Source organism: Atractosteus spatula, chromosome 20 (genome assembly GCF_055471065.1).
Source record: "Atractosteus spatula isolate fAtrSpa1 chromosome 20, fAtrSpa1.hap1, whole genome shotgun sequence".
NCBI lineage: Eukaryota > Metazoa > Chordata > Actinopteri > Semionotiformes > Lepisosteidae > Atractosteus > Atractosteus spatula.
The window spans coordinates 6,848,786-6,875,940 of record NC_142725.1 but is presented as its reverse complement, the minus strand read 5'-3'; the positions used below and the strand labels follow the sequence as shown (position 1 = coordinate 6,875,940).

The following is a 27,155-nucleotide window of genomic DNA, read 5'->3' as shown; positions in this document are numbered from 1 at the left end:
TATCAATGGTTGCTATTTTTTCAACGTTTCTTTTACAGACTTTCAATAAGAATTTGTGAAGGTGCAGCCCAAAGTACTACAGTACTTAAAAAAAAAGTGTTTCCTCAATTGTGAGGAAAATTAATAACCTTTCTAACCAACCAGCTCCAATATAGAAAATCCTAGAAGCCCAGGCAGGGCGTCATTTCCGGTGGAATATTCCAGCTAAGATTAAACTTTGCCTTTTAAGAGGGGAGCTGAACATCCACATCCAGTTCTGAACAAGTGTGCTCCTACGCTGTCGTGCTCCGGGAGAAACCTCGCCTGCACCTGGAGACCCCACCTGCAAATTCTTCCTCCCGCTATTAGCCAAGATAAAAAAAAAACCCGATCAGAGTCGAGATATTGAAAACCAGTTATTAATTTTAATTACATTCAGCAGCAAAGTCAGCTGAGAACATTTCCCACCAGGTAAGCCAGATGCCTTATCTAGTAGTTATTTCTAAGAGGAGCTCACGCTTAAAGCGACCTTTTTATAATGTCATTGCTGTTGCCGTTATTTCGCGATCATGTCTGTTTCTTTAATTTTCTCCATTGTCCATTTGACATGCAAACCCACTTTCCAATACTTTGGGGGTGAAAGATGTTGGAAGGGGTGGTAAAAAAAAGGGGGGCTCGCTCAGAAAAGAACACGATGCGACGTTGTGTAAAATCTGATCAATGTCAGAAGGTTTTGGTCAGGAAGCTCGCTTTCATCAGAGGGCGATTGCAGTACAGATTGACGCGCATTTCGGAGTGTTAAGGAATTACTTTCTTGCAATAAGAGACAGGATTTGTGGGGTGCGATTTTTTTTATTTTTTTAACCCGAGGCGGGCACGTTAATGTGCTTCAAGATCTGTGCTCTTCTGTCGCTCATCTTTTGCCACTTTTACAGCGCGACGCCTACGGGCTCCTCGGATACTGTCTGATCAAAGAAATCGTGCCCCCCTTCGGCGTCGCTGCTTTCTCAGGTGGTCTCCGAGCCCGAGAGAGACTGCTTATGCATCGCCCCCCCCACGAAAGCAGGCTGTAAAACAGCGAAGGCACAGCTCCATCTCGGCAACCTGTTGCAGGGAGTCGAGTAACGACACAACATGCTGCGCCACGAAGAAGACGGGGCTGTAACAGCTGATGAGTTGTTCGTTTAAAGAGAAATATGAAAAGTTCTGAAACTTCGGTCATTAGGCTTCACTTCAATCCTAATATTAACAGCCGCCCCAAGGACGAAACCTCCACACTCTTATTTCGGAGACAGGTCGACTCAAGAGGGTACCTACAGTAAATCGATGACTGTACTTTGTTCTCAAAGACGGAAAGAAAAGCAAACGGCGCTGCGCTGTTTTTCTCGTTCCGTTAACATGGAACAGATTTGAACATTTCTGATCTCGGGAGAAATAAAACCCTCACTGTAAATGGGAGTAGTGTCCCCCACTCGTCCCGTGGAGCCGATGCAAGAAAGTGACAAACCTCCATGATCTTTAAAAGAGCCGTGCGGGCCATCGAGTGCCCCTGTCAATTCATTCACACAGCCTGCGGTCCTACGCATTCGCGTTTCGCAGTTCAGAAGAGATGAGAATGGCGTCTGTGCTCCGTCATGGAATTTTCTTTTGCGCTATAACACCACTGCTACCCGTGAGCGTACACAGCGCCGCCTCTAGGTGCTGCAGTGCGGTGGAATATTCTGGAATATAACTTGCAGAAGGTCTTCACAACGACCTTCTGCCGATCTCACCTGGCCAGGTGTGAGCCACCTTTTTGAAAAGAAAATCGGATTAGGAATCCCCAAATAAAAAGAAATTAACTAATAACTGCGTGATAAATAGAAATCATTATCATTTAAGACTTAAAATCTTATTGAGCGTTCGGTTTAGGGATTTCATTTCTCGCATTCCCCATTCACTTTCATTTCTCCCTGAACAAAGTCGTGTTATTTCCGTGAGCGGCTGAGCTGTTGTGTGCTACACAATTAGTCCGTTTCGCAGTGTTTTAGTTTGCGCAGGTGTCAAAATTATGGATTTATATAATAATCGATTACATATTGGAACAGTTTTTGTCACATCGATATTCCAACATAAACATTGTTGTCTGAACTTTAACGATGAAAATGCTTGTTGTCATGTAATTGTTGCTTATATATTGTAAGTAAATTACCCTCCTGGGATGAATTAAGTATTTTGAATTGAATGTGCACTTCCAGTATACAGTACTTTAGTCAGTCGCGTTTCAGTAAAATTGTTTTTGAAATAACGGAAGAAGCCTTTCAGATTTGAGGTACAGTATATTAAAGCTACAGATGCCAACTTTCTAATATTACTGGACGTGTACATATTAAAATGTATTCACATTAACAAAAAATGTCTCTGCTCCTCCATTGCTCCCCTCATTCCTAACGAGGAGAAGTGGTAAAGGCTTCAAACTGGTTGACAAGGAAGTGTCCTTACCATTGTACTCCAGCTAAGTACTCTTAAGTCATCTACTGCATCTTGGAACAGAACCTCTGTGAAGACAGACCCCTGAAATGCTTTTCGTCTTCCCTGGCAGAGCTCATCCGTAGTCACATGTTTTGCAAGTTCATTATTCTGCTAGAAAGATGATGTAGCATCGTGGTAACAGTCAGATAGTTTGTGCTATCGAAACCAGAGGTTGAAGCAGGGGCAGATACTGGGGTTCGTCAGGTGGGGTTTTTTTTGAAGAGGGAGCTTGGCTGTTTTTCCAAATTAGAAAATGTATCAATTTCTAAGAGACAGTATTGTAGGATTCTGTCCCTCAGATTAAACAGATCTCTGACCTTCTGCCTGTTACCTTTAGCCTTAAGCACCAGCAGCCATGTCACCTTGCAACTCCTAACTGGCAACCCCACTGAAGCTCAGCAGGTGTGATCCTGGTCAGTACCTGGATGGGAGACCTCCTGGGAAAAACTAAGGTTGCTGCTAGAAGAGGTGTTAGTGGGGACAGTAGGGGGCGCTCACCCTGCAGTTTATGTGGGTCTTAATGCCCCAGTATAGTGATGGGGACACTATACTGTAAAAAGATGCTGTCCTTCAGATGAGATGTAAAACAGAGAGTTAGAACCTCAGTAGTAATGAAAAATCCCTGTGTATTTCTTGAACAGAGTAGGGGCATTACCTTGCTGTACTGGCCAAATTTCCCCCTCACCTTTACCAATCATGGCCTCCTTATAATCCCCATCTCTGAACTGGCTTCATCACTCTGTTCTCCTCCCCACTGAGAGCTGGTGTGTGGGGAGCGTACTGGTGCACTCTGGCTGCCATCACATCATCCAGGTGGGGCTGTGGTGGAGGGGATCCCCATTACCTGTAAAGCACTTTGAATGGAGTGTCCAGAAAATTGCTATATAAGTGTAGGGAATTATTAATAAATACAAACTTGCTCTCTCCTCTCTCCCTAATGTAAGGGAGGTAGGTTTCCTTTCTCTCTCATACTGTACATGGCCGACAGAAGCTACTCGCTCTACACTCTTCCTCCCTCCTTGACTAGCACGTCCACCTGTAACGAACTGACAATTACCTCTAGTGAGCCTGCAAGCTTGCTGTTCTGCTTCTCCTTCTGAGCTCATATACACTGCTGGACAAATGGGAGAATCACAGCATTGGTATCAGTAGAGTGGGATCCTCACAGCCTCTTAAAGAGGAAAGAGGAGGATGGCACAGAAGACAGATGGACAGCAGATGAACCCCTCTAGGGAGCGTATGGGGCAGGAGTAAGATGGGGGAGCTCAGTGGAGAAGAAGCTCAGAGAATACAGGCAGTGAGCAGTCACGGTCATCATCCCTCCTCTAGAGGGCGCTCCGACCTTTTATTATTAGTTTCATTATTACGTGCACCTGTCTCCTGTTAAATGTGCCTCCGAATCTCTGGGCTCAGTATTGGAAGACGGACATCTGAAGATCCGCCTATCCACAGGGCTCAGGAGCAGTCTGAGGGCAAGGCCTTTTCCCCCAGGCGTCCTGGCCATCTGAGTCCAGGGCTCGGAGCGCCTTGCTCCTTTATGGTTTTATTGTCCATGTTCCTGGATCTCTTTTCCCTGTCTTCATCTTGGATTGATCTCCCGGCTACCTGGACTTTGGACTGTGCCCTGTTTTTCCGTTTTGGACTCCCACTGGACTTGTTCGTCTGCGCTCCCCCTCGCACCCGGATGACCATCGGCACTGCCCCCTGTTAGTCCTCCCATCCCATTCCTCTCTGTGTCTTCCCCGCAGCCCTTTTCCAGTCTCTCCTGGTTTATACCGTCTGCACAGGGTCCTCAATACGCACTACAGGGGAGTTAGGACCGGCTCCTGTGACACGAGCACGCCTGAGCGGGACCAGTACAGCGGGCTATCCCAGTAAGAGACCAAGTAGGACTGGCAATGGTGTGAGCAAGAAAAGCCATGAAGAGGAAATCAAGAGACTGTTCAAACCCTTAAATGCGGGGCATTTGACTGGCTCAGGGTTGTACGCACACTGAGATATTTCCATGACCAGGGGAGAGTCTGAACTGGCACAGCTCTGACATGAGCGTTGAGGCAGGCACCCCATCCAGCCATCCAAAACCAAAGTTGGTTTTGACAGGACAACGCTGTAAAGGCCCTGTCTGGGTAGCTCTTCCCCAGGAAAACTAGATTTCCTTTGGGGCAGCTCATTCCCAGTTTGTCCACCAACAAGGACCGTCCATTTTTCAGAAGATCCAGTGCATGAGCTCCACAGTGTCTGGCACACAGAAAGCTGCCCATGAGTGCCAGTGCAGTGGGGACCACGCTGACCGATTCCCTCTCATCCAGAGCATGCGGGTTTGATTCCGTATCCTCTTCCCACAAAAGCCTAGTTCCCACGCGTCACACCAGTCTGCCCCCCGCTACCAGAGGAAGCACTAACTTGCCAACCTAGAATAGTGAACTAGGACAACGATGACCTGGGCCATGTAGGAGAGAAGCTTGAAAGACCTGAATCCCGAACAAGGAGAATGACTTTGGAAGTTCCTTCAACTTTCTCAACATATCTTCATGGTGGCCTCACTAGATCTTGACTAAACAGGCCTCACAGAGCAGATGCGTGCTGCGTTAGATGGCAGTCTAGCCAGCTACCCACCATAAAAAGACTTTTACAGTATGTAGCTGAAGGAGATGGGCATCATCGAGCTGTTAGACCCTGAACGAAGGGCTTTGACAAACTCAGGCTCATGTTGTGCACTGTGCTTGCTGCCCCAGTCCCCGGGCTGCTGTTCGTCCTCGACATGGATGCCATCACCGGGGCCAGGAGCTGTTTTATCACCAGAACCAGATGGTGAAGAGAAACTGATCACCTACTGCAGCTGAACCAACCAACTACAGCATCACCCAACAGGAGTTGCAAGCGGTGGTCAAGCGGTGGTCAACATGGTCAGGCTTACCAGGGCGGGGGACTGGGGGGTCCGGCTTAATTGTACTAGAGAAATTGAGTGAAACTAGCTATGGAGTGTGCCTTCCCCCATAGGGCTGCCTGGATGTGCTCTATCTGCCTGGAAGTGTGGCTATTCCTAGGAGCTATTCCTAGGAGCATCTCATACTCCTCCAGTCCTGTCCCCTCTGAGGAGAGTGAAATGCCTTGTGGTTCCTGCTAAGGATGAGGCCTCACCCTTTTACTGTAAACCCTACGACTGAACTCGTGTCCTGGCCTTCACGAAGACAGAGAAGATGAACAGTCCATTTCCATGGCTTTGAGGTGTCTTGCAGCGTTCTGCCCCGAGTGTTGGACTGCTGTCTGACCTCTCACCACTTACATTTCATGTAGGTTCACTCATGGAAGATTCCTTTCTTCCTCTATATTGTGCATGTGCACCCTCTCTTCACTGTGTCTTCCACCATAATTAGCACACCCACCTATAATGAACAAAGGAAGTAAATCCTAATGAGCAGTGTAGGCTCATCTGTGGCTGTTTGCGCACTGGCCTACACTACCAGGGGAAAAGGAAGGATTGCTGCACTATATAACTCTCATGAGGTCCACTTATCAATAGTGGTGATGCTTCTTAAGGTCATCACCAGTTGCTCATGACTACGATTTCTAGACCACAGCTCATTAAAACAAAATCAACCGAGTCATAATTAACTAACACTTAGAAAGGTTGACTTTGGGGACTGGGAAAAGACACAATCATTTCTTAGCACAGTGTAAGTGCAATCCTATCTCCCCAAAACATACAAGGTAAAAATGCACTCATCCCTGCTTTAACAGTATGAGAATATGCGAATACCAACAGCACCAACAGAGCTGATGCATGTGGTAGAAGCAGAGTAGTGGTCTGCAGCTCTTTCATTCCTTGGCATCTGAGTGGCCCCTGGCTTTGTCAAGACTATATAAGGGTCTGTGGGGTGTTTGTGTATTATGAAGTTTAAGAAGCAGCTAAAACAGTTAAGTATCAGTCAGTCAACTAGTAATTCTTGGACTGATATTCATGTGGTGCTTGTCCTCTCTTCCAGTCACCGATAGTGGGTCAGTGCAAGATGACTGATTGTTAATCCGTAACAGCTTCTTTCCACAGGCTGTCAGGCTCCTCAACACCCTGGTACCTACTGCACCTACCCCAAATCTGGAAACCTAGTTCTTTTTTGCCTAATGTCAGGCATACTGTCTGATGTATTCTTTGCACAATTCTTGCACAATCCTGTAAAGTAAATTGCACTCTGCACATTGCACTTCATGTACCCTGTCAGAAATGTCTATGGCTACCTTGTCTATAGCATTGTCTTGACAGTGTCTTGTCTGTATTCGCACCGTAGACCTGGAGAACGATATCTCGCTCCTCTGTAGACTTGTACATGGCTGGACTGACAAATAAATTTGAACTTGAACTTGACCTTAAAGTGCTGTTGACTGCCTGCTGTCACTTGCAGAGCTGGGTTAGTCGTGGCTCAATGCCAGTGTCATTCCCATTTGACAATGTTTTGTCTCTGGGTCTCTTAAAATCCAATTTGGTCATGCTATGCGTGACTAAACCATTTTTCCTGGTGATATCACTAAATTAGAAATTGTATCCTTTTTGAGATTAAATATAATAATCACTACGAATAAACTGCTTACGGGCAAACTCATATTTTAAATGACAGCCTGCAGAGAACCCTCTTTCACATGTTATTATTGGAACAAATTGCAACATGTGCAAGAGCAGTTTCTCCCTTGTGGCCCTGAGCCCTAACCTCTAGCCCACATGGCTGCCCATAAATTCTGCTCATCTTACAAAAAGGGTTTGAATCCCAGTAACAAGATAGAGCCCTACACACTACTTTCCTCTGCCTGTCAACTTTTTAAACCCCTAAACACTGAAAATTAACACTGAAAAGGCATTTTTAAGTTCAAGTTCAAGTTTATGTGTCATTCCAGCCATATACAAGTATACAGTGGAATGAAATATCGTTCTTCCTGGTCCACGGTGCTATTACAGATACTGATATAGACATTGTAGACAGGATACACATTTACAGAATAGTACAAAAAATACATAATACAATATACACTAACACTAGGGGGAATTTCAAACCTGTGTCTGGAAATGGGGTGGGTGCAACTAGGTACCAGGGCATTGAGAAGCCTGACAACCTGTGGGAAAAGCTGTTCCAGAGTCTGGTGGAGCTAATAATAAGAATAAAAAATAACGAGCATAGAATTGAATTTGACTTGGGGAGGGATAGACTGATGTAGTTAGGTCTAATTCTAGTGACAAAATGAGACGACAAATATATTGGGTTAGTGCGCTTAATACTTCGGCTGTGATTTGTCTGGCCGAGGAAATGGCAGTTCTCCTGAAAAGGATCCCCAAAAACACCAGCACAGATTTTGAACACCAAGCTGAGACTAAGTCAGTTCAGCCTCAGGTTTTCTCGAAGTGTGCAGAATGTGGGTAGAGCACAGAGTGAGTGAGAAGCTCCTGTGATGCAGGCTGAAGGAGAGAGACTGCAGCAAGCAGGAGTAGGAAGAGAGAGGAAGGGACAAGGGCGGAGTAGAGGAACAGGTAACGGGTTTATTCCATGCTTGTCGCGGTTGGCCTCCTTCCCCCAGGGGGCGCCCTTACCCCTAGGCACCACTAATTTTGGTTTAACCCCTGATTGCTTTCCTGGTGTGTTTAATCAATGTTTTATTGTATAAGCCTAGTGCTTCCAATGCTCTAGGCTCAGCTTTGGAACAAGGACATCTGAAGGCCCGCCTACAACCAGAGTATGAGGAAGTCTGAGGGCATAGACCTTATTCCCAGACGTCCTGACCTCTGAGCCCGGGGCTTGGAGCGCCTTGTCCCGTGTCTGTCAGATGCGGTGTGTTTCCCTGTTCGTACGGATTTTAATCCGTCCTTGTCTTGATTAATTTCCCGGTTCTGGAGTTCTGGACTGATTCCTGGCTACCCCTTGGACCTGAATGGATTTGGATGTTATCGAATCTTTCCCTTTTTCACTATGGCACCACTGTATCACTATTGTCACAATTAACCTCGTGTGTCTTCCCCGAAGTCCGTCTCCTGACCTTTCTGGATAAACCGCCTCGCACCGGGTCTTAATGACAAACCCACACGGGAGACTGAGCTCTCCGTCCTCCCGTGACAATGCTGAAAAGAAAAGAAAGGAAACGCAACATTTCGGCCGTGGAGCCATCTTCAGGTGTGAGCAATTTTTATATTTTCAGTTTACGTTTAGAATAATATGGTCACATTTTCAAATGGAAGTTATGAACTGCGGGGGGGGGGAGTCGTTGATTGTACTTGTTCGGTGTTCTTGAAAGGGTTTGACGATACCAGGAGAACTGAAAAGACAGAGCTAAAAGCGTGGCAGTAGCAGAGTGTTTGGTGGAAAGTGCGGGTTGAAGGAATGAGCAGGAGTCTCTTGTCCTGACTACCAAACGACGGCAATACAGTTAAGGTCCCAACAACACCGAAGGCGAAACACGTCTGTCTGCCACAAAGCAAAACTCTGGGTGCTAGAGGAGACTCGCACAGCTAAGTGGCCAGCCAGGCAGTGGAGGCGCAAGACTAGAATTTGACATCCACCCAGTTTGGTTTAAACAAACATAATTTCACTGTGGACAACAACATCCAGGAATGGGAATATTTAAAAACTTGAACCTGAAGGAGGTGTTTGCATTTGATATATAGAGCTTATTTCATAAAGATGGTGATGAGATAGAGTTGTGGGAGATCCCTCCCAAACGTCAGTTAATAACTTCCATTTTAAAATGTGACCATATTATTTGAAACGTAAACTGAAAATATAAACATCTGCTGTGCATTTAATACTTAACTAGTTGTGCTTCACATTGCTCATTATAAAGCTCTTATTCTGTTTGTGGCAAAATGTGTGATCCTCTTGATGTTGGATCTGTGCTGTATATACTGTAGTATTGCAGTTAGTAAGGTTTTGCAGAAGATCTTACAATAACATCTTTTCATTTCAGCTGCTGGTCTCAAAGTACATAGGAGAGGACAAGATGTTTATGGTGATTCCTCACTCTGGTAAGTGTTTTTCTTGTTTTGGCTGTGTGTGTTACATTTGTTCTAAAGGTTACTAAAAAGTGTCTTTGACTACGTAGCCTAGTGATGGAGGATCTCTTGGCTGTATAGTGTCTTTTAATCGCTGCTGAATTAAACATTGATTAGGTGATTTTCATTAAGAGATGGTGTTCCAACAAATTTGTATGCAGCGATTGACTCTAGACTGCATATCAAATGACCTTTTGTAATCAAATTGAATGTTTGTTTTTCCAGCCAGCCAGTTATTGTCATCACCATGTCTGTGTACCAGGCTGTGAATGTGATCTCGTCTCCATCTATCAGGCATACATTCCTTACAGTTACCATGCGACATGAAGCCAGGACATTGTCTTCTTTTACACTATAGTAATTTTCTTCATTTACACTATAAAAAAAAACCTCACCTACATCTTTTCACTGCAACTAATAGATTGTTGTCTTATGATTTTGGTTAACCCCAGGAACATTTCCGAGGTATTTGGCCAATCTGCCCAATGGTTGATGTCACTCAGTTCCAAACACATTGAAATCATCCTACAGTTCCTTTTTATTTACGTGGTATTACTTCTTACCTGTCTTATTGCCATTATTCAATTCTCTGTTAGTCCTCCTGGTGTTATTCCTGATGAAAATTGGTCTTTTTTCAAAAGCTACAGCTGCACACATTGCCTGAAGTGATAAAAAAACGGTTTCCTATGAGTGAACTTACGTAAACTGATTCTGTAATCTGGAGTTGTTTGTCTTCTTTTCTCCTTTTCAAAACAGTTACCAGGTAACAGCTGAGTGCCATTGTGAAATGCAGCATCAAATGCTCCAGTCTCATTAGGCAGGTTTCCAGAATGGGCACATGAGTACATCATGATACCCATCAATGCTCCTGTTAATCATTGCAGAGGTAGCAAGCGCTCTGAACCTTCTGGAAGAAGGCTCAATGGGGTGGCTCCAGAGCTGTAAGAAACCAGGATCTTTGAATTTGTTCAGACATTCGGAATTAAAGTTCTTATTGGTATCAAAAACCGAATCAATTAGACATACACTATATACTGTAAACCTCCCGTGTCACCAGCCAAGTGACCAGGCTTGGCTCAAAAGAACAGAAACTCCCACAAAGCAGTCTTCAAATGCAAACAAAACTGGATTTATTGCCAAAAAAAATAGGGATAACCAAAAAAATAAAAATAAAAAAAAAATACTCTCCACACCTTTCCTCCAAAGCACCCTCCTCCATACAAAGGGACTCATTTTTGTTAACAGAGATGGGCAAATTGATCAAAATAAAGTGTTTAACCATCCCAAAATAACTTATAAATTTTAACAGAGTCATGCAACCGTGATATATTCGCTTAAACAAAACAGCTAACCTTACATCGGTTATTTATAGATGGCTCACCAGTAACCTTTCCCTTTAAGATCATTTGTGTGATACTACAAACAGGAAAGGTGACTGGTGGCCATCTTGATCAACACAAAACAATACAATACTCCAAATGGGGAAAACACTGCAGTGCTTTTAGGGAAACAACAAAAAGTGTAAGTGTCATTCACACTTCGTTCGTATCACATACACACTCTCAAACATACCAGAAGGGTAGAGGGAAACATTGGAGTATTTCACATTCAGTAAAAGAAAGAAAAAATAACAAGCACTCTGTCACACCCCGGTTTAACGAACTCCAGATTTAAAGGACAGAATCTGTCTGTGGCGTGATGGCTTAAGTGACTGACTTATAAGCGTGAGGGCGGGTGTTCAAATCCAGCAATCGAGATGTGTTTCGGGGCAGAGCGGTGGCTCTGTGGCTAAGCATCTATGCCTGGGGCTGGAAAGTTGCCAGTTCAAATCCTGCAGCCTGCAGCTGGTAAAGGAATCCTACTCCGTTGGGCCCCTGAGCAAGGCCCTTAACCCCAGCTGCTTCAGGGGTGCTGTACAATGGCAGACCCTGCACTCTGACCCCAAGCTTCTCTCCCTGTCTGTGTGTCTCATGGAGAGCAAGTTGGGGTATGTGAAAAGATGAATTCCTAATGCAAGAAATTGTATGGGGCTAATAAAGTGATGTTAAAAAAAGGAGAAATTTTTCTGTAAAATCAGAAAATCCTGACTTTCCCTGCAATGATGGGGAAATGCACAAATTAAAAAAACAAAACTTGGAGATTTCAATGTTGTCCTATAGGTCAATGGCTTCTGTTGGTTGAGTTTGGTATGCTTTAGTGAATTTTGTACGGTATATGTATACGTACTGAATTCATGCTGCTAGCCATACCTGTCATCTATTTTTAGACATCCCTATCCGCTTTCATGATAAAATTACTTATCACTTTAAAACCAGCTAGACCAATCAATCATGTCGAGGCATTTTCGTTCATCCTTACAAGCACAGTCCCGCCGTTAGGCCCTTTCGAATCTTGGCTCGCGCTCAGCACCGGATCCTCCATCACCTCTGCAGTGTGTTAGCTAAACTGCTGTTCACTTCTCCGGTCACTCTTTTCAAAACTAGTGCACATCTTCTGCACCTCAGTCGGCAAAACGCGAGGTCGAGGTTTCTCCCGAAGTGTATCGCGTGTATATCAGAGCCTCTTTTTCATCCCTCTATCATGTTCATTAGGATCTTGCCACACTACTGACACGGAGTTTCTAACAATCGTTCAGGAGGAAGGTTAGACCCTAACCTTGCATGCTTACGCTTGCCTACGTATATAAGCCTTGCACCCAGGTCTTCGCTCTGCAGATCTCTTTCACGGCCCTCCTGCCTCCCCGTCTGCATCCTTGCAGCAGCTCCCTGGCTCATTCCTCACAATAGTGAAGGGAGGGGGGGGTGTTGGGCAGCCTTATCCCTGTGGCTGGGCTCCCATTCCCTCAGCTAGGCTAATCATGCCAAATAAGCTCTACATATATGAATAGAAACATTGCATTCATTCGGATCTAACCTAACCATTGAAACCAGTTATCCCACTGACCTGTTTGACAGGCTCTGGCTTCTCCGCGATCCTGTATTGTCTAAAGCGGTTGGAATATTGGTTGGATTAGTTTAATTAGATGGCATTAAGTAACCAAAAGTGATTGCTGTGCAAACAGAGCTGTGCCCTTTGCAGGTGATTAAGTAGCCAACCCCACTTCTCTATTATGGTGTACAAAGAGCAGAATTTGGCCTGAGCAAAGCACAAACAGCACCTCTGATGTTGCCAGTGGAAATAAAAAACACTTAACGCCAGCTGGAGAGTAACACTGGCTACACACTGAAGCAATTGGGGTTTTCAGTGGTAAGCAGAGCAGATAAAATACACAAAGTCATGCATCCTTTCCCTTAACCATGATGTTGGTTTAAGAGGCTTAGTTATTGTTGCATAATGAGGAAAAGCACCAGTAGGATTATTAGGGAATGATGACTTTATGTTTATCACTTAATCATCTTTGTATTAGTAAATCTCAAAACATTGGAAGCCCATCACATCTTCTAAATTGCTTGTTCATTCCAAAATTCCTTGGAAAAGGATTTCTTTGGCTATGGTATTAATCAGTTAAATGATAAAATGCCTTTTATTCACCGTTACCTATAGTTTTGATGCATTGCCTGAAATGAAGCACTTAAGAAACTTAACACATTGTTTCTCTTTACTAGGAACAATTTCCATGGCTATCAAAAGTATTCACCCCTTCTTGGACTTTTTTACATTTTATTGTGATTCTGTATGGAATTATAATGTATTTAATTGGGAGTTTTTGCCATTGAATGACAGAAAACACTTTATAATGAGTCGAAGTGAAAACAAAATTCTACAGATCCTCCAAAATTAATTATAAATAGAAAATAACTGATTGCATAAGCATTCATCCCCTTTGAGTCATTTGGTAGAGGCACCTTTGGCAGAAATGACATCATATGTCTTCTTGGATACATTACATAATACTTATGCAATCGCTTCTTTTGTTTTAGATTTATAATTAATTTAGGAACATCTGTAGAATTGTGTTTTTGATTTGACATTATAGATCGCTTTGTGCTGATCAATGGCAAAACCCCCCAAATAAATACATTATGAATGTACATTATAACAGTTCAATGTGGAAAAAGTCCCTGGGCGTCAGTACTTTTGATAGCCACGGTAAATGGGTCTTTCTGCATTTCACTGTGTGGTTATGTCAGCAAACTAAAAATGAAAGTGAACAACCACACTGCTAAGAATTTACTACAATTTAAAAAGAGTAGAATTGCTGAATTAAAGATGTGCATGCACCTTCAAATAGAAAAATCGTATTGCAGTTTTCATGTTATTTCCACTTATGCCGTGCACAGAAAACAGGGAAATTCTGCTCAAGACGACGTTCTTATTTTCTGCTGACGAAATTGCGATGTTGCTCATTAGAAGCACGTCTGATCTGCAGGAATATTTTCGAAGGCATCCTGGGAGTTTATCATGGCTTATTCCATGTTTAAATTCCCTTGGGGAGGTGTGTTTGTGCCTGAAGTTTTGCTTCCCTCAAAACTGTCATCAGTGTGTCATCACTGCAGCAAGCCACTACTGACGCTGTTACCTAGTCCATGGTCTCCATGGAAACAAACAGTTATGCTCAGTATGAGACACCATGACTGGCTTGTCTGATTTCCAGCTCTATTCATTATTAACACTTCAGAACTCCCCATTTTTTGTGCATGGTGCTCAAAACCTTCCCAGCTGAAACCTCCCATCTCTCAAGGGTAAAACTTGGCCAAATCTACCCTCCCTTGTCCTTTTACCCACTCCTCCTGTAATAAAGGTTGATCTCTTCAGAGATCAAGTCGATCTCTTTCCAGGGTCTTTTGGATCGGAGCTTATCTGTCTTTTTTTCTGGCTGGAGGGGTTCTTCCCCTGTCAGTTTCTCGGGCTTTTAAATGGAGTCATGATTCCTTCACTGAATGAAATTGCATCAAAAGTGGAGAAATTTACCAGCAGGTAGGTGATAAAAGTACCAGCTACCAAAAGCTACCAGAAGAAGCTTTTACTTTGGAAAAACGTATTGGAGTCCAGTGGTGTTGCAAAGGGATCTTTAAACTTTCTTTAATTTTTCATGCAGTTACAATCTAATCAGCCATTCGGTTTTGCAAGAGAAAAGCCGAGCGCGAAAAATTAGCAGTGACGATTCTTTGCTGAGATGCTGAACATGTCTCCCTGATTTACAGTGGAAAATCAGGTGATTGATGTGTGTTAAACATGAAATTGTTTAAAAATACCTTTGCAGTGGTCCTAAGCAAAGTGGATTTTTATACAGGACAGTTAATTCTTCAGTAATATCGAAATCTGCATGAAATGTGGATTGGAATGGCTTTATGCTTGTGCTAGACTGAACCTATATCCAAAATGAGTAAATTGTAAAAAGTTACCTTTCAAAGCTCTGTCCTTCAGAATCCTGTATCTGTTTCATTATATCCTTTTTTTAAAAATTTCTAACCATTTCTTTAATAGAACAGAAAGAAACAGATTAAAATAATCATCGCTCTCCTCCCTTGGAAAAGCACAAAGGAGTTTAGGGATTACACCATGATTATGGAGAATGAAATCTTTTCACCTACTGCTCTACGCCCTGTAAGGCAGTATTGCGTCACTGTTGCAGTGCATTGTGGGAAGGTCACAACTGCTGCAGCAGTTAAAAACCAAAAGCAACAGAAGCAAAGGAAGATCTGTTTTAAAAGTGTCATGTTGGCTTGTGCTGTGTCTCACATACTGTTTTCTTTCAGATGAAGAATCACTTGAGACCGGCTGGCTATGGCATCACGCGAAGTTCAGGGTGCAAAACAGAATAGTAGGAACATGAATTTAACCCTTCTTAACACATAGACCTTACGTACTTAAACCCATTAAGATGTCTGGGAAAGGGGGACAAGTAAGCATGTTCTGGTTGTTAATGTAAAAGAACAGGACATGGAAATGTGCTTATCTGTTTGCCCTCACTACCGTGAACAGGAAGCTTCTGGTTCAGAATGGCAGCTCTTCAGTTGAAGGAAACCAATATGTTTGTCAGTGCTTTGGGTACATGTGTCAGGATTTAGGAAATACTGCATCATTATTTCCAAATAACGTACTGCAGTCATTTTGACCTCTCACGCACATGTCTATTCACAGACTAAACATAATTTTAATTTTAAAATGTTCCACTTCCAATTCCAAAAGGCAGGGAAAACTGCACCGCTTCCAGATCACATAATTAGAGAGAATGGGACCAAATCTGACAATCTATTGTTTTTTCCTCATCGGTACTTTCCCTCTGAAAGTGCCAGTTAGCATTCAACTGGACATCCCACCTGGTCCCTCACACCCAGATCTGCTGGCTGCGCACGGGAGCTGCTAGCTTTTCAATTCAATTCAATTGATTTTTTTATATAGCGCCTTTCACAACAAGGTTGCCCCAAGGCACTTGACAAAGCTGTGTGACAATACGTGACGTATATAAGCCATACTAGCTTTCCTGCCTTCTTCCCATGGAAGAGCTTGAATGACCAACAGCTGTTGTCCTGGGTCAGTCAGGCCAGCACAACCCTTTGTGTTCTGTTTCCCGGGAAATGAGAGTGTATTCCCAGGCAGGTGAAGGCCTGAGACCTGACAGTCCAGTGAGGGAGAGACTGCAGGTCTTGTGTTGCAGCTCAGACCAGTAGTAGCAGAGCATCTCTGCAGTAACTAGTTTACACTTGACGCTTACTGCTGACAGACAAATTCCTTACTGTGATGTAGATAGAATAAAGTATTGTATAATTACAATATTGCAGAGAGAGACGATCTAGATATCTATTGTATATATACTCCAACCTGTAACATCTGCTTATTTTAGTTGAATTAATGATGATGAGGAAATGGGAAAATCTGTAAACCTTCTTTTTTCTCCCACACAAATTGGCAAACGTGCCTGAAAAATGTACAACCATTGACTGCATCATAGGCAGTTTTTAGCAGGTGTAAAAACACACAAAGTACTCCCCCATGCATCTTTCAGAAATGCTGGGCCATAGTTCCCCAGGGGGCGCTGTGACCAAACCTGGCGGTGTGTGGGCAAACAACCTGTTCCATAACAGTGGAGTAAGTGGGACAATTTTTTTTAAAGAAAACAGCTCAGCTACATCTGTAATGTGATAAAAAGTAACTATCTTCAGTGTGGAAAAAGTCAAAAATAAGATGAAAAGAGGTAATCGTTTTAAATAAACAATGCTTATTGTCTGTCAAGACCAGTTATTTCTGACCGCGCGGGGTATGTAATACCTTTATAATAAGTAAATAAAATTGAGAAATAAATCAGAAGAGTGCTCTTGGCGAAAACTGCTGGTGTTGATCAATCTCAGTGCAATCTTCATCATGAGCCTCATTCCGGCTGGTGGTAATAAAGACTCGTGGGTCATTTTCAAGCACTGTACTAGATTATTAATAGACTTGCCTATTAATAGGCTCTTTCTCTCGTAAAGCTGCGAGGCACAGCGTGAGGCCATTGTTGGCTCGGTGTGTGTGGGCTTTTGCCAGATGGAAGTCCTTCCAGCTCCCAGTTGAGGAGAAAGTCATTTAAAAATGAAAGGAAGGGAACTGTTCAAACAGCTATAACAATTACTGTCCAAGATAACTGCTGTTTCTTGTGACAAACTGAATAATTTACTTGCTATTAGAGAACATGTTTAAGAAAACCATGTTCAAAAGCCATAATGCAATGAATGAATTATTTCATTCTTTAATTTAGTCTTCCTGAATAAAGCTTAAAGTGATGTGACTAAAGCACTCACATTTAATGGTTGTGTCCGCGGTCAGTGTACTGCACTATAGCTCCCGATCCTGGGAAGTCAAAGGGTCTTCGAGTTTTCGGATTCCCAAAGCCCTTTATAAATGGCATGAGCATTCAGGGGGCCGTGTCTTTAAAAACTGTGCCTCGGGTATTTAGCATGGGATGACTTGGAAAAACGTATATTCTGTATGATATACTTTAGATTGGGTGGCATGGTGGTGCAGTGATCATTATTGCTGCTTGCCGCTTGCATTGCTGGGTTCAAGTCTAGACCTGGGGTGCTGTCTGTGTGGAGTTTCTATGTTCTCCCTTTGCTGGTGTTGGTTTCCTCCCACAGCTCAAAGACATACTGGTAGGTTAATTGGCTTCTTGGAAAACGTCCCCTTGATGTGTCCATGTGTGCCCTGTGGTGGACTGGTGTCCTGTCCAAGGCCGTACCCTGCCTTGTGCTTGTTGCTTGCCAGGACAGGCTCTGGCCTCCCCCACAACCCTGAATGTGAAGAAGCAGTTAGAAAATGGAAGGATGAATAATTTATATGATAGTCAGTATACCAGGAAATAAGCTCAGAAGGTCCTGGGTTCAACCCCAGGTAAGGGCAGGCGATGTAGTTTGCTCTAATTCCTTCCAGATGGCTCCCAGGTCCACTCAGCCTGCTTTCCAAATGAGTACCGGGGGTACTCATTTACCCCCTTCTGGGGGTAATAGGAAGGACCACATCAACTCCACCTCCAGTGTCGGATGGCTGAGAAAAATGGTGGCCCTTGCCCCCCTTCCCCCATGGACCTTGATGGCCTGAAAAGGGACCTACAGTACCTACCAGGAAATAGATTAGCTGCTTTCTACCCTGTATGTACAGCAGTGCTGCTTTTACAAACATTTCATGTGTAAAACATTACGAAAAACATATTAGTAGTGTTGTGGGACATTATGCCACAGAATGTTGAGAACAGTTGTTGCTATTACCAAAGCATTAACATTATTTTTCACATCCTCACTTTGTTAAGGATTGATCTCCACAGCTCTGATGACAAGTGGTTTCTCTGCCCTCCCCCTGAGAGGAAACTGCCACCAGCCGCGGGGTTTGTCTGTGTCAGACTTGAGCGGATGTGCAGAAGCACTCAACCTGTTTGCAAAGCTGTTTCAAGTTCCCAGAAAAACAGATACGTGCACACGCAATCGCTTTGTCACACTGGCAAACATATTCATCCTTGCAGTGGCACATCAGTGCAATTTCAGACAGTCTGGCCCACTATAGAAGTTAGATTCTGTCTGCATGAGAATCTTTTCATTTGCACGAAGAAAGCAGTCTGTGTCCAGTACTAACGTGATTCTTAGAGACATCTGTTTGGGATTTATATGTTCACAGCATGCTTATTACTTCAATTTGTTGGTTTGCTGTTCCTTGAATGGAAAGTCTAGCTTTGAAGTAAATACTGTAAAAGACATGGCCTCCCTCTTAAAAAACAGTGTTTATGTTCTGTGGCATAACCTGAGATTCCTGCGGTCTCTTGTGAAGGCCTGTGAGGAGGCGATCAACACAGAAACACAAAAACTGATGTTAGGGAAAAACGCATGAATGGGAGTATTGTACATAGAACAAAGATTGAGGGGAAAATACTCCATACACTGTCACGTCCAAGCAAGGAACATCAGATCCTAATGTTTAAGTACCAAAGACCTGCTGTTTTATAGGTCCATGAGCTTTCTGTGGTAGCAAAGAACGCAAAGCTGATCACAGAGAAAAAAAAAAAGATGAATTGAGACATGACCCTGGCATCGTGGAGTTCGGAAGTAGATGTGAATGATTTCTTTTTACCTCCTTTGAAGAAGAAAATGGAGGTTACTGGGTTAGCAAATAGTAAAACATAGGCTAGTTGTTTTTCTTCTTTTATTTTGCGTTATGTCGAACTTTCAGTCAACAACTTTGTCATTGAGTTGAAGTACTTTAGTTAAAGACTCACGCTGTCATCCCAGTAACTCTCCCCTGTGGCCTGTCTGGCAGTTCGTGCCACTTTCCCCCCCTCTAACTCGGGCCTCTTGTTGGTCTCAGATGTTTTCCAGTGCGCAAAGCTGCTGCTTCTCAACAAGCAGGAGAGCTGGGTCAAGCTCAGGGAGTTTGCCCGAAAGAACGCCGCCAATGTGCTCTCCGTGGCCAACATGATCATGGGTCTAAGTTCCATCCTCTGCAGTGTAAATGGGTGAGTTGAACGTTTCTGGATCACACTGTCCAGATAGAATAGCTCAGTCTTCTTTTTCTTCTGCTTCATCTTGACCTCGATGTACTGTATACTGTACCAGGTAACTCATTAACAGAGTGATTTTCCCAGCCACTCTTGGAGCTTAATGGTTGACGGTACTGTGAATACGTCGATGTGGAGGTTTATTAACAACAGGCAGAAGGTCTTCCTGAGTTGCATGGGTAGATGAAAATACTGAAACAAATGTGACAACAAAGCTTAGAAAGTCTTGAAAATCTTTCCTTTCCAATTGTTTACTGTTTTTGCTATTGTTTACAATATTGTGGGTGGATTTTAAAACTGTAGAACTTTCATGTGTGGAACACCTTGTGAAAATTGCGAAGAGGCATCAAAATGATTCCTACAGTACATGATCTAGATATGTTTCGTTTGCTAGCATGTAAGACTTCTGTGATAGGTTTTTGTTTAGTTTATTAATTGGCTTACAGTGCTTTTACAATGCAAATGCTTCATCACGGTGTCACACATTTCTACAATTCTGTACAGCACTTTATTCTGATTTTATCATAGTTTACCCTGGCAAACAGTTTTAAAGGTGTCTTGATGCATCTCCTTCATTATCTGCCTACACTACAGGAAAAATGTTCAAAACATGTTTTTCACAGTATGATTTCAGTGAAGAAAACTAATCATTAAATGAAAGGTGGTGTCAATTGTAAATTGAATTCCTTTAGAAAAGAAATTTCCGGAATCTAGCTTTTATGTGAAAATGACGATCACCTTCTATCATATTTGATGCTGTTCTGGCAGGATAAAGCTAAAATCAGTTTATAATGCTTTACTCAACATTTATAACCTGATTAAAAAAAGTCTGCTGATGCTATTTTTTCTTTTTTATTGATATATAATAACCCACCACTGAATATTATGTTTAAACAAGAATCTGTCATATTTCCATGCATACAAATGCACTACTGCATAGCTGTAATTCTTATGAATTTGAACAGAAAGGAACATTATTGGATGAATATCCAGCTTGTGTTGAGAAAGTCTGATCGAGTAATCCAGCAATACAGTTGTCTGGATTGAAGATCAATAAATCTGCAGTTGTTTGTTCACTCAGAACATTTTGTAACGTTTTTTTTCCATTTCCAGCGACCAGATCTCTGCCTGCTGGCTGGTCCTGATTGGCTACCTCCTGGACCTGGCTGATGGAGCCGTCGCTAGGCAACTGAATGCCTGCTCCGCTGTGGGTGAGTTGAACATGTTTTTTCAGTTTTTGCAGTCAAAACGCCAATCATCCAGGGAAGTGGGAGTACCTTGAGGAAACTTGAACTCAAGCCACTTGGGCAAAAAACATGCCACTCGAGCCCTATGTAGTTCAATATTGATTACGCTATAGCTGACCTCGTGACAAAGTGACCGTCGTGGTTCCACGCGGGCTGGTGTCCTCACCGCTCCACCCCGCTGGTTCGTCCTGCAACACCGGGGCGTGAACCCAGGTCTCCGGTGTAACGCAACAGGGGACCAGCCGAGTGAGCTAAAGGAGACCTCCCCCAGCCCAGGAGGCTGAGGTCCCTGCTACGCCCAGAGAAGGCCATGGTGTCACCGTGCCTAAACTAGCTACAACAAGGTACCACAGAGCACTGTCACAATCAACAATCCATCTTTTTGGAACACATCTTGCTGGAATTCTGCTTCACCTCATTCTGCGTATAGTGGCAGAACAAATTTAAAATGATTTTTTTTCCATCTTTAAAGGACATTTACAGTGAGAGTTTTCCATCTAAGCGCAACTCGACATATTGGCAGTAAAAAAAGCCATTGAGGACGAGCAGAATGATCATGTAACGAGCTGGACACAAGACACTGGCAGATGTCACGATCGCAAACCCCTCCTCTTAAGGGCGCTCCAGCCCTTCCTTGTTTGCTGTTCATCTCCCGCACCTGCTCCCTGTTCCAGCCCCTTTTCTGTTCCCCCTTAAAAGCCAGATGCTGATGCCAATCCGGGCTCTGTATTGGTTTCTGCATCATGCGAGCCCGGGACCTGGATGAGCCTGGCTCCGTTATGCTTTTAGTTTCTGTTTCTTGTTCCTGTTCCCGTGCCCCCTGCCGGTTCCGACCCGGTTCCAGTTTTTAAATCATCTGTCTCGGATGGATCGCCCGGCTTTGGACTCTTGCCCTGCTTTTTGGATTTCCCGTTCGTCTCATCCCTGGATCGTTTGCCTCGGCCACACCTCCCCCGACCACCAGCGCTCCATGGACACACCCGTATTCCCGTATCCTGCATGACTTTTTTCCCCAGTGTTTCCTCACTCAACCCCGGATCGTGTCGTCTGCATAGGGCCCGGAAAGAACTTTTTCGTGACAGCAGTTTGGTTGGATCATACTGAGTTAAAAATAATCCCAATGAATCATTCGCAGGTGCACCACAATGCATGACTGACCATACACTTCTGTGGCCATTGTGGCCATTGTTGATGAACACATGACCTCGTACGTGGGTTTTGTGTCAATTGGTCAGTCACTTTCCGATTAGCCAGGCTAATTCCAGTGGGATTACAGACTGATTGTGTCTGTAATACCAGTACTTACGGGCCTCCACATATCTGGAATTGCTTAAATCTTTGACCCTTAGCTACTATCCCCAAACAGAGCAGGAGTTGCCAGCTTTGCTACTCTGCCAGCTCTGTGTCCAGAGATGAGTTACCAGCACGAGTTACCGGAATGTTGTTTACAGAGGAAGATGGCAGTGTGTGCTCAGGCGAAGTGGAAATTTCCATTGTCCTGTCCCCACTCTTTCCAGCAGGGGGTTAGCTCAGTAAATACGTAGGGAGGGGCAAAACAGAGGCTTCTTTACAAAGGAGGCTGAAGTAATCTCAGAGCTGGAGCCAAACCAGAGCTGGCATAAAAGTCACAGCATCCACACGTGCATTCTAACTGCTTCAGCAGCAAATTTCAAAGGGAAAGTCCATCTTCATGTCACGGTTTGAGCCCATCTCTTCCATTGCATTCACTTGGAATGATGAAAAGGCATCAGTTTTCTGTGCTGCAGTCCCAGCGATCTTGATGAAGTGGAATTGGAGGCGCAGGATGAAGAGAACAGACAGGGTCTGAAAATTGCATCTAAACCGCGTAAAAGTGATCTAAATTACCCATGCTGGGGGAGAGTCTGTGCAAATTATTTAATTCTTAATCAATTAGACTCTGTTCACAAAACTTTGGTTGCAGATCGCTGCAAGAGCCACAAACTTAAAATAATGTGCAATAATGTGCAATATATGCCAGGGACCCGTGCAAAACATTTATATTTATATTCATATTGTGCAATATGACATTTTGAGTACTGTTCTGTTCTGGTTTGTTCTTTGTGTGTTCTGGACTGTGAGTAACACTTCTTATTGCACTTCTCACTGTACTGATTGTATTGTATTATTATTATTGTATCATTTCGTTACAATGTGGCTGTGTTGTCTGTGTTAAGCTGCTGTTGCACTGCAATTTCCCTCACGGGATCAATAAAGTATCGATCTAATACAAATGCTATATAAAACATTTTTTATATTTTAAAAAATGCTGGTGTAATAGTTGCCTTTCTCCTAGAAGCAAGATCAATTAAGCAAATTCAGCTTGCTGTTTAATAGGCCCCGTGACTAAGCGTGCTGGGTCAATAATCTGGGTTTTGCCAGTTTCTCTTAGTGTCACTTTTGTTTTTGGTATAGGCGCCAAGCTCGATGATTTCGCAGACTTCACTACCTTCGGGATCGCCACAGCACTGCTCTTGCCAAGGAACAGCTTGCTGGACAGCCTCTTGTGCATCTTCTATGTCCTGGCTGTGTTCGTCCGCCTCTGCTTCTTCTCCAGCGGTAAGGACAGCGCCAGTCTGGAGCCGACCAGCCAAGCAGCTCGAGTTTGCCCGTTGCCTGATTGCTTCCCTCCTCCTGTCCCTTCCTGTTCTTTCTTTGCCCCATGGGGTTGACTCAGTGCAGATTCTCACCTGTAGAGTTCTGGCAGAGGTTTATCTGAGTGTTAGGACTGGTATTAATGAAACCATCTGTAGGATATCTCTGTTTTCAGTGCCTTGTACTGTTTGATTGTTGTGGCTTGCATCTTCTACGGTGAGCCTTTGTAGCAGGTTATAGTGGTAGATCAGAGTTTCTCAACGTAGGCGTTAAAAATCAGTCACTGTGCTGTTTAGGTGGGTCAGCACAATCCTCTTTAACAAATTGAAATTTCCTTCTACACAAACAGGTTTTCATAAAAGCCCTTTAGCACCAAAAACTGTTATTGCCTAATATAACAAGATTATATTGAGGTATTATTAGGCAATAAGTATTAACAAAGAACCTGAAAAAAATTAGGCAACAAAGGTTTGGCAACTTTGTTCATGAGCCGGAATACCATCTTCACAAAAGTACGATCTTCATTTAAAAAAAAGAAAGAATAAAATCACTTGGCTTTTGACATTTCAAGTACTGCTGATCTTCAAGAGCAGCTTATCATTATCCAAAACAATGAGAAGCTGCCCTGCCATTTTCAAAGAAGTGTGCTTTGGATCAAAGTGAAAAAAAGAAAACAATTCTGAATTGTTTTTTCTACAAAGTGCTTGTGTGAAACAGGTTTTTCAGAGCTTCCTCACACAAAAATGAAACTTCCACCACTTCAGCAACCAGAGGCCAACTTAAGATGCTGCCTTTCAAATACATGACCAACTTTAATATTATTGTGTATATAACAAGATTATACTTCATTTTTAGGCAACAGTGAAGCACTTAAAAAGAAATGAACTCAAAAGTGAACCATAACTCACGGAGCTGACACCAAAACTTAACCTGGGTCCTGGACGAAAAAAGGTTAACCCCAGTGGGAGATCAATGTTTTTTTTTTCTCAATTTAAATCAGATCAATCTGAAATAATTGATTGATTGGTCGGTTGACTGACTCATTGATTGGTTTGTTGGCTAATTGACTAGCCAGATGGTGCTCAGTTGGTAGATTGGTTAATTGATTGGATGGAATAGTGGTCAGCTAGTTGATTGATTGATTGATTGATTCTACAGGAATTCCCTTTACGTACCGGGGCTTGCCATGCATCTACTCCTCGGCTGTCCTGGCCTGCACCTTCCTGTTGACAGGGGGCAACGTGGTCATCCTCAGAGTCACCGCCGTGGCCATGATCCTCTTCATGGTAGATCAAGGCTTTTACCCCCACGACAGAGTGCTGGAGTCCCAGACCTGGAAGAAGATGGTCTTTGCTGGAGGTCAGTAGAGAAATAAAAAACGTCGTTGTTATTGGGGCCCTGGTTGGTACCGTCTTCAACACTCTCCTCCTGAAGGGCGTCCCGATTTCCTACCAGTCCCAGCAGGCACACAGGTACTGTCCTGTATCAGCCATAAAACATTGTAAATTCAGAGCAATATGGCATAAAACCTGTTTCTGAGTCACGCACAAGGCTGAACTGGTTGTGCTACACTTGGGTCTCTGAGAGGAGGAACCTAGTTTTGTCACCACATGCTGTCACTCTGCTGCAATCATGGTAATTGAATTAGAATATTTTCTTTTTTTTATGCTGGTTTGGTTTTGATTGGTATCCAAAAGATAAGAATTTGAAATAAAAATACGTTGTGCATTGCTCAACATGCCTGATTACAGCAACTGATTTTTTAGGAGAACCGTTCTTCAGCCAGCCTTCTGTGTCCCACTACCTGGAGCAGACTGTGTTTATGACATCTGACATCGCAATCTCTCCTCTAAAGAGCAGAGCTCTTTTATTTGGCGGCCCTTGAACTAACCTACAGTTCTTTTGTTTTTTTTTCATTTCTTCACAGGAGTTTTCATGGTTTTTTGTGTATCTTCCTTCCTGACTTGCATTTACTACCTGCTGTGGTCAGTGTCCTATATCCTGTTTCCCACAGCCCTGTGGAGCTCAAAGGTTTAAGGGAAAAGTGAAGCTGAGTCTCGGAACTGGTCTCCAGGCCTGCAGAGAGGCTTAACCCAGCTAACTCAACCAGTCTCAAACCTCCTGTTGCAGCCTGTGGAGAACTGATGACCTCTCTTACTGTAAAGAAGCAACTTGAGACTCTTTTTTTTTATTTGAAGTGATAAACCTCTTCTTGACCACGAGAACAAGCAAAAAAAAATCAATCAAACTTGAGTTTGTGTTTCCGAAAAAATTGAACTTGCTTAAATTGTTTAAGGGACAGACCCTTTCAACCCAGTGAAATGTTAAACTGATGTATTTATTTTTCAAACTGGGAAGTAGATTCATTTCCCTGAATCTGTCCGTGACGTGGCTCGGCTTTTGTTCTAATGAATAAGAAATCCGGGCTTTGGGAAGTCGATTGTAAATATATCTTGTTTCTGTTTGGATCAAAAACCTTTTTCAGCCTTTCATCAGCCTACAAATCTTAAACAAGGTCTTTGCAAGGACTTTCAGAACTTGTAAACTGAACAGAATTCTCACACAGATAAGAAATTTTGCGTTTGATTGTTTTTATTACAGTATTAATAATATATTAATGTAATATAGTGACCTGGAATATATAGTTGAAATATATAAATTGTGATTTATTTTCTAAGGGTAATATATTTTATGAATAGTGATAAGTAAAGGATAGAATTGTTTAGTCTTGTATTTTTTTGATGCGCACTTTTGAAAGTGTTGACTTAACTAGCATGTTAATTAACAATGTCGTACCGGCACTGTCTCATCACAGGCAGTCGTATGTAAAACTGAATTAATAGGTAATGCCATCCTGAGTCAGCAGAGGAAGGAAGTAGGTTCCAAGATATGACTAGGAAGATTCATATCTTTTTAACATAGGAAGAAACCTGCAGTTCTCTCCTTAAAGTTTGGGTTTTCCTTGAACACTGATGTGTACAATGTGTCTGTCTTTCAGCTGTTACTGCTTCATTTTCAATAATTTCCGGCATGATAAGTTATGGGTATGAAAGCAACTGTCACCAAGTACCAGGTGTTTCAGTATCTTCATTCTACTGTTTATCTTACTTGTAATGGTTGCCATGAAGAAAAGTAAAATTGCTGCTTACATTCTGTTTATAGAGAGAAGCGATCCAAAGGTTTGATTTCTCTGCCTTACAGAAAAAAACAGAATGAATCAGATGAATGCAGGAAATGGTAGCTCTGTTCAACGTTTTAAATTTCTCTCACTTTTACGCTTGTCCTTTACTCTAAAACAAACTGACTGCCGGAACGTTGACAGCTACGTTGTATTGTCCGGAGTGTCAGGATTAAGAACGGGGAGCTGCATCAGTGTGTGAGCTGCAAAGCTCCGAGGTTGGAAGGGAAAAAGAAGGAGGAAAATCCCCAGGAATCTCGGAATCTCAGCGGAGGAGCCGGAGGTGGAGCTTTCCTCAAGTGTGGGGGGTGGGAGAGCTGGAGAGTGAAAACCAAAGCAAATGAAGGTGAACTTCTGGAGCCTCATGAAGATGACATCCAAGAAGTAGTGAGAATGGTAGCAAACTGTGACTTCAATGTTGCAGGTTTCAGCTGATTATCAAGCGCTGGGGGAGTGTGCCAACCCAGTCTAAAGATGATTTTGGCCTCTGGTGTCTTTCTCGCACAGAAATCTTTGATGGAGAAGTTACTGTAATCATGTTTGTGGGAGATGCACTCTCTACTTTGAACCTTTATATTTTTACTATGTGGATTTCTGAAAATACAACAACAATAAAGGTGTATGGTATTTGCTCCAGAA

At 43.1% G+C, this 27,155-nt stretch overlaps 1 protein-coding gene across 4 annotated transcripts; it reads left to right on the top strand.

Annotated features, from left to right (window-relative positions):
- The first annotated feature begins 242 nt into the window (after positions 1–242).
- tmem269 (transmembrane protein 269) lies at positions 243–27,155 on the top strand. Of its 4 annotated transcripts, none has more exons than XM_088938043.1 (8): positions 243–450; positions 9,433–9,490; positions 15,217–15,281; positions 19,289–19,436; positions 20,592–20,689; positions 23,159–23,302; positions 24,497–24,697; positions 25,266–27,155. In XM_088938043.1, exons 3-8 carry the CDS (start codon positions 15,245–15,247, stop codon positions 25,373–25,375), a joined length of 738 nt encoding a protein of 245 aa, XP_088794169.1. In that variant the 5' UTR covers positions 243–450; positions 9,433–9,490; positions 15,217–15,244; the 3' UTR covers positions 25,376–27,155. The 4 variants fall into 4 exon arrangements, with proteins under 4 accessions (XP_088794169.1, XP_088794171.1, XP_088794172.1 ...); XM_088938046.1 differs by having other exon boundaries at positions 253–450; positions 18,243–19,436; XM_088938045.1 differs by lacking the exon at positions 15,217–15,281.

Bases quoted from the DNA above. Each gene is read 5' to 3' on its own strand.
- tmem269 (XM_088938043.1), top strand. From the start codon at position 15,245: ATGGCATCACGCGAAGTTCAGGGTGCAAAACAGAATA. The intron at 15,282-19,288 runs GTAGGAACATGA...TGTTGGTCTCAG, and splicing joins TCAGGGTGCAAAACAGAATA to ATGTTTTCCAGTGCGCAAAG. The intron at 19,437-20,591 runs GTGAGTTGAACG...TTCCATTTCCAG, and splicing joins ATCCTCTGCAGTGTAAATGG to CGACCAGATCTCTGCCTGCT.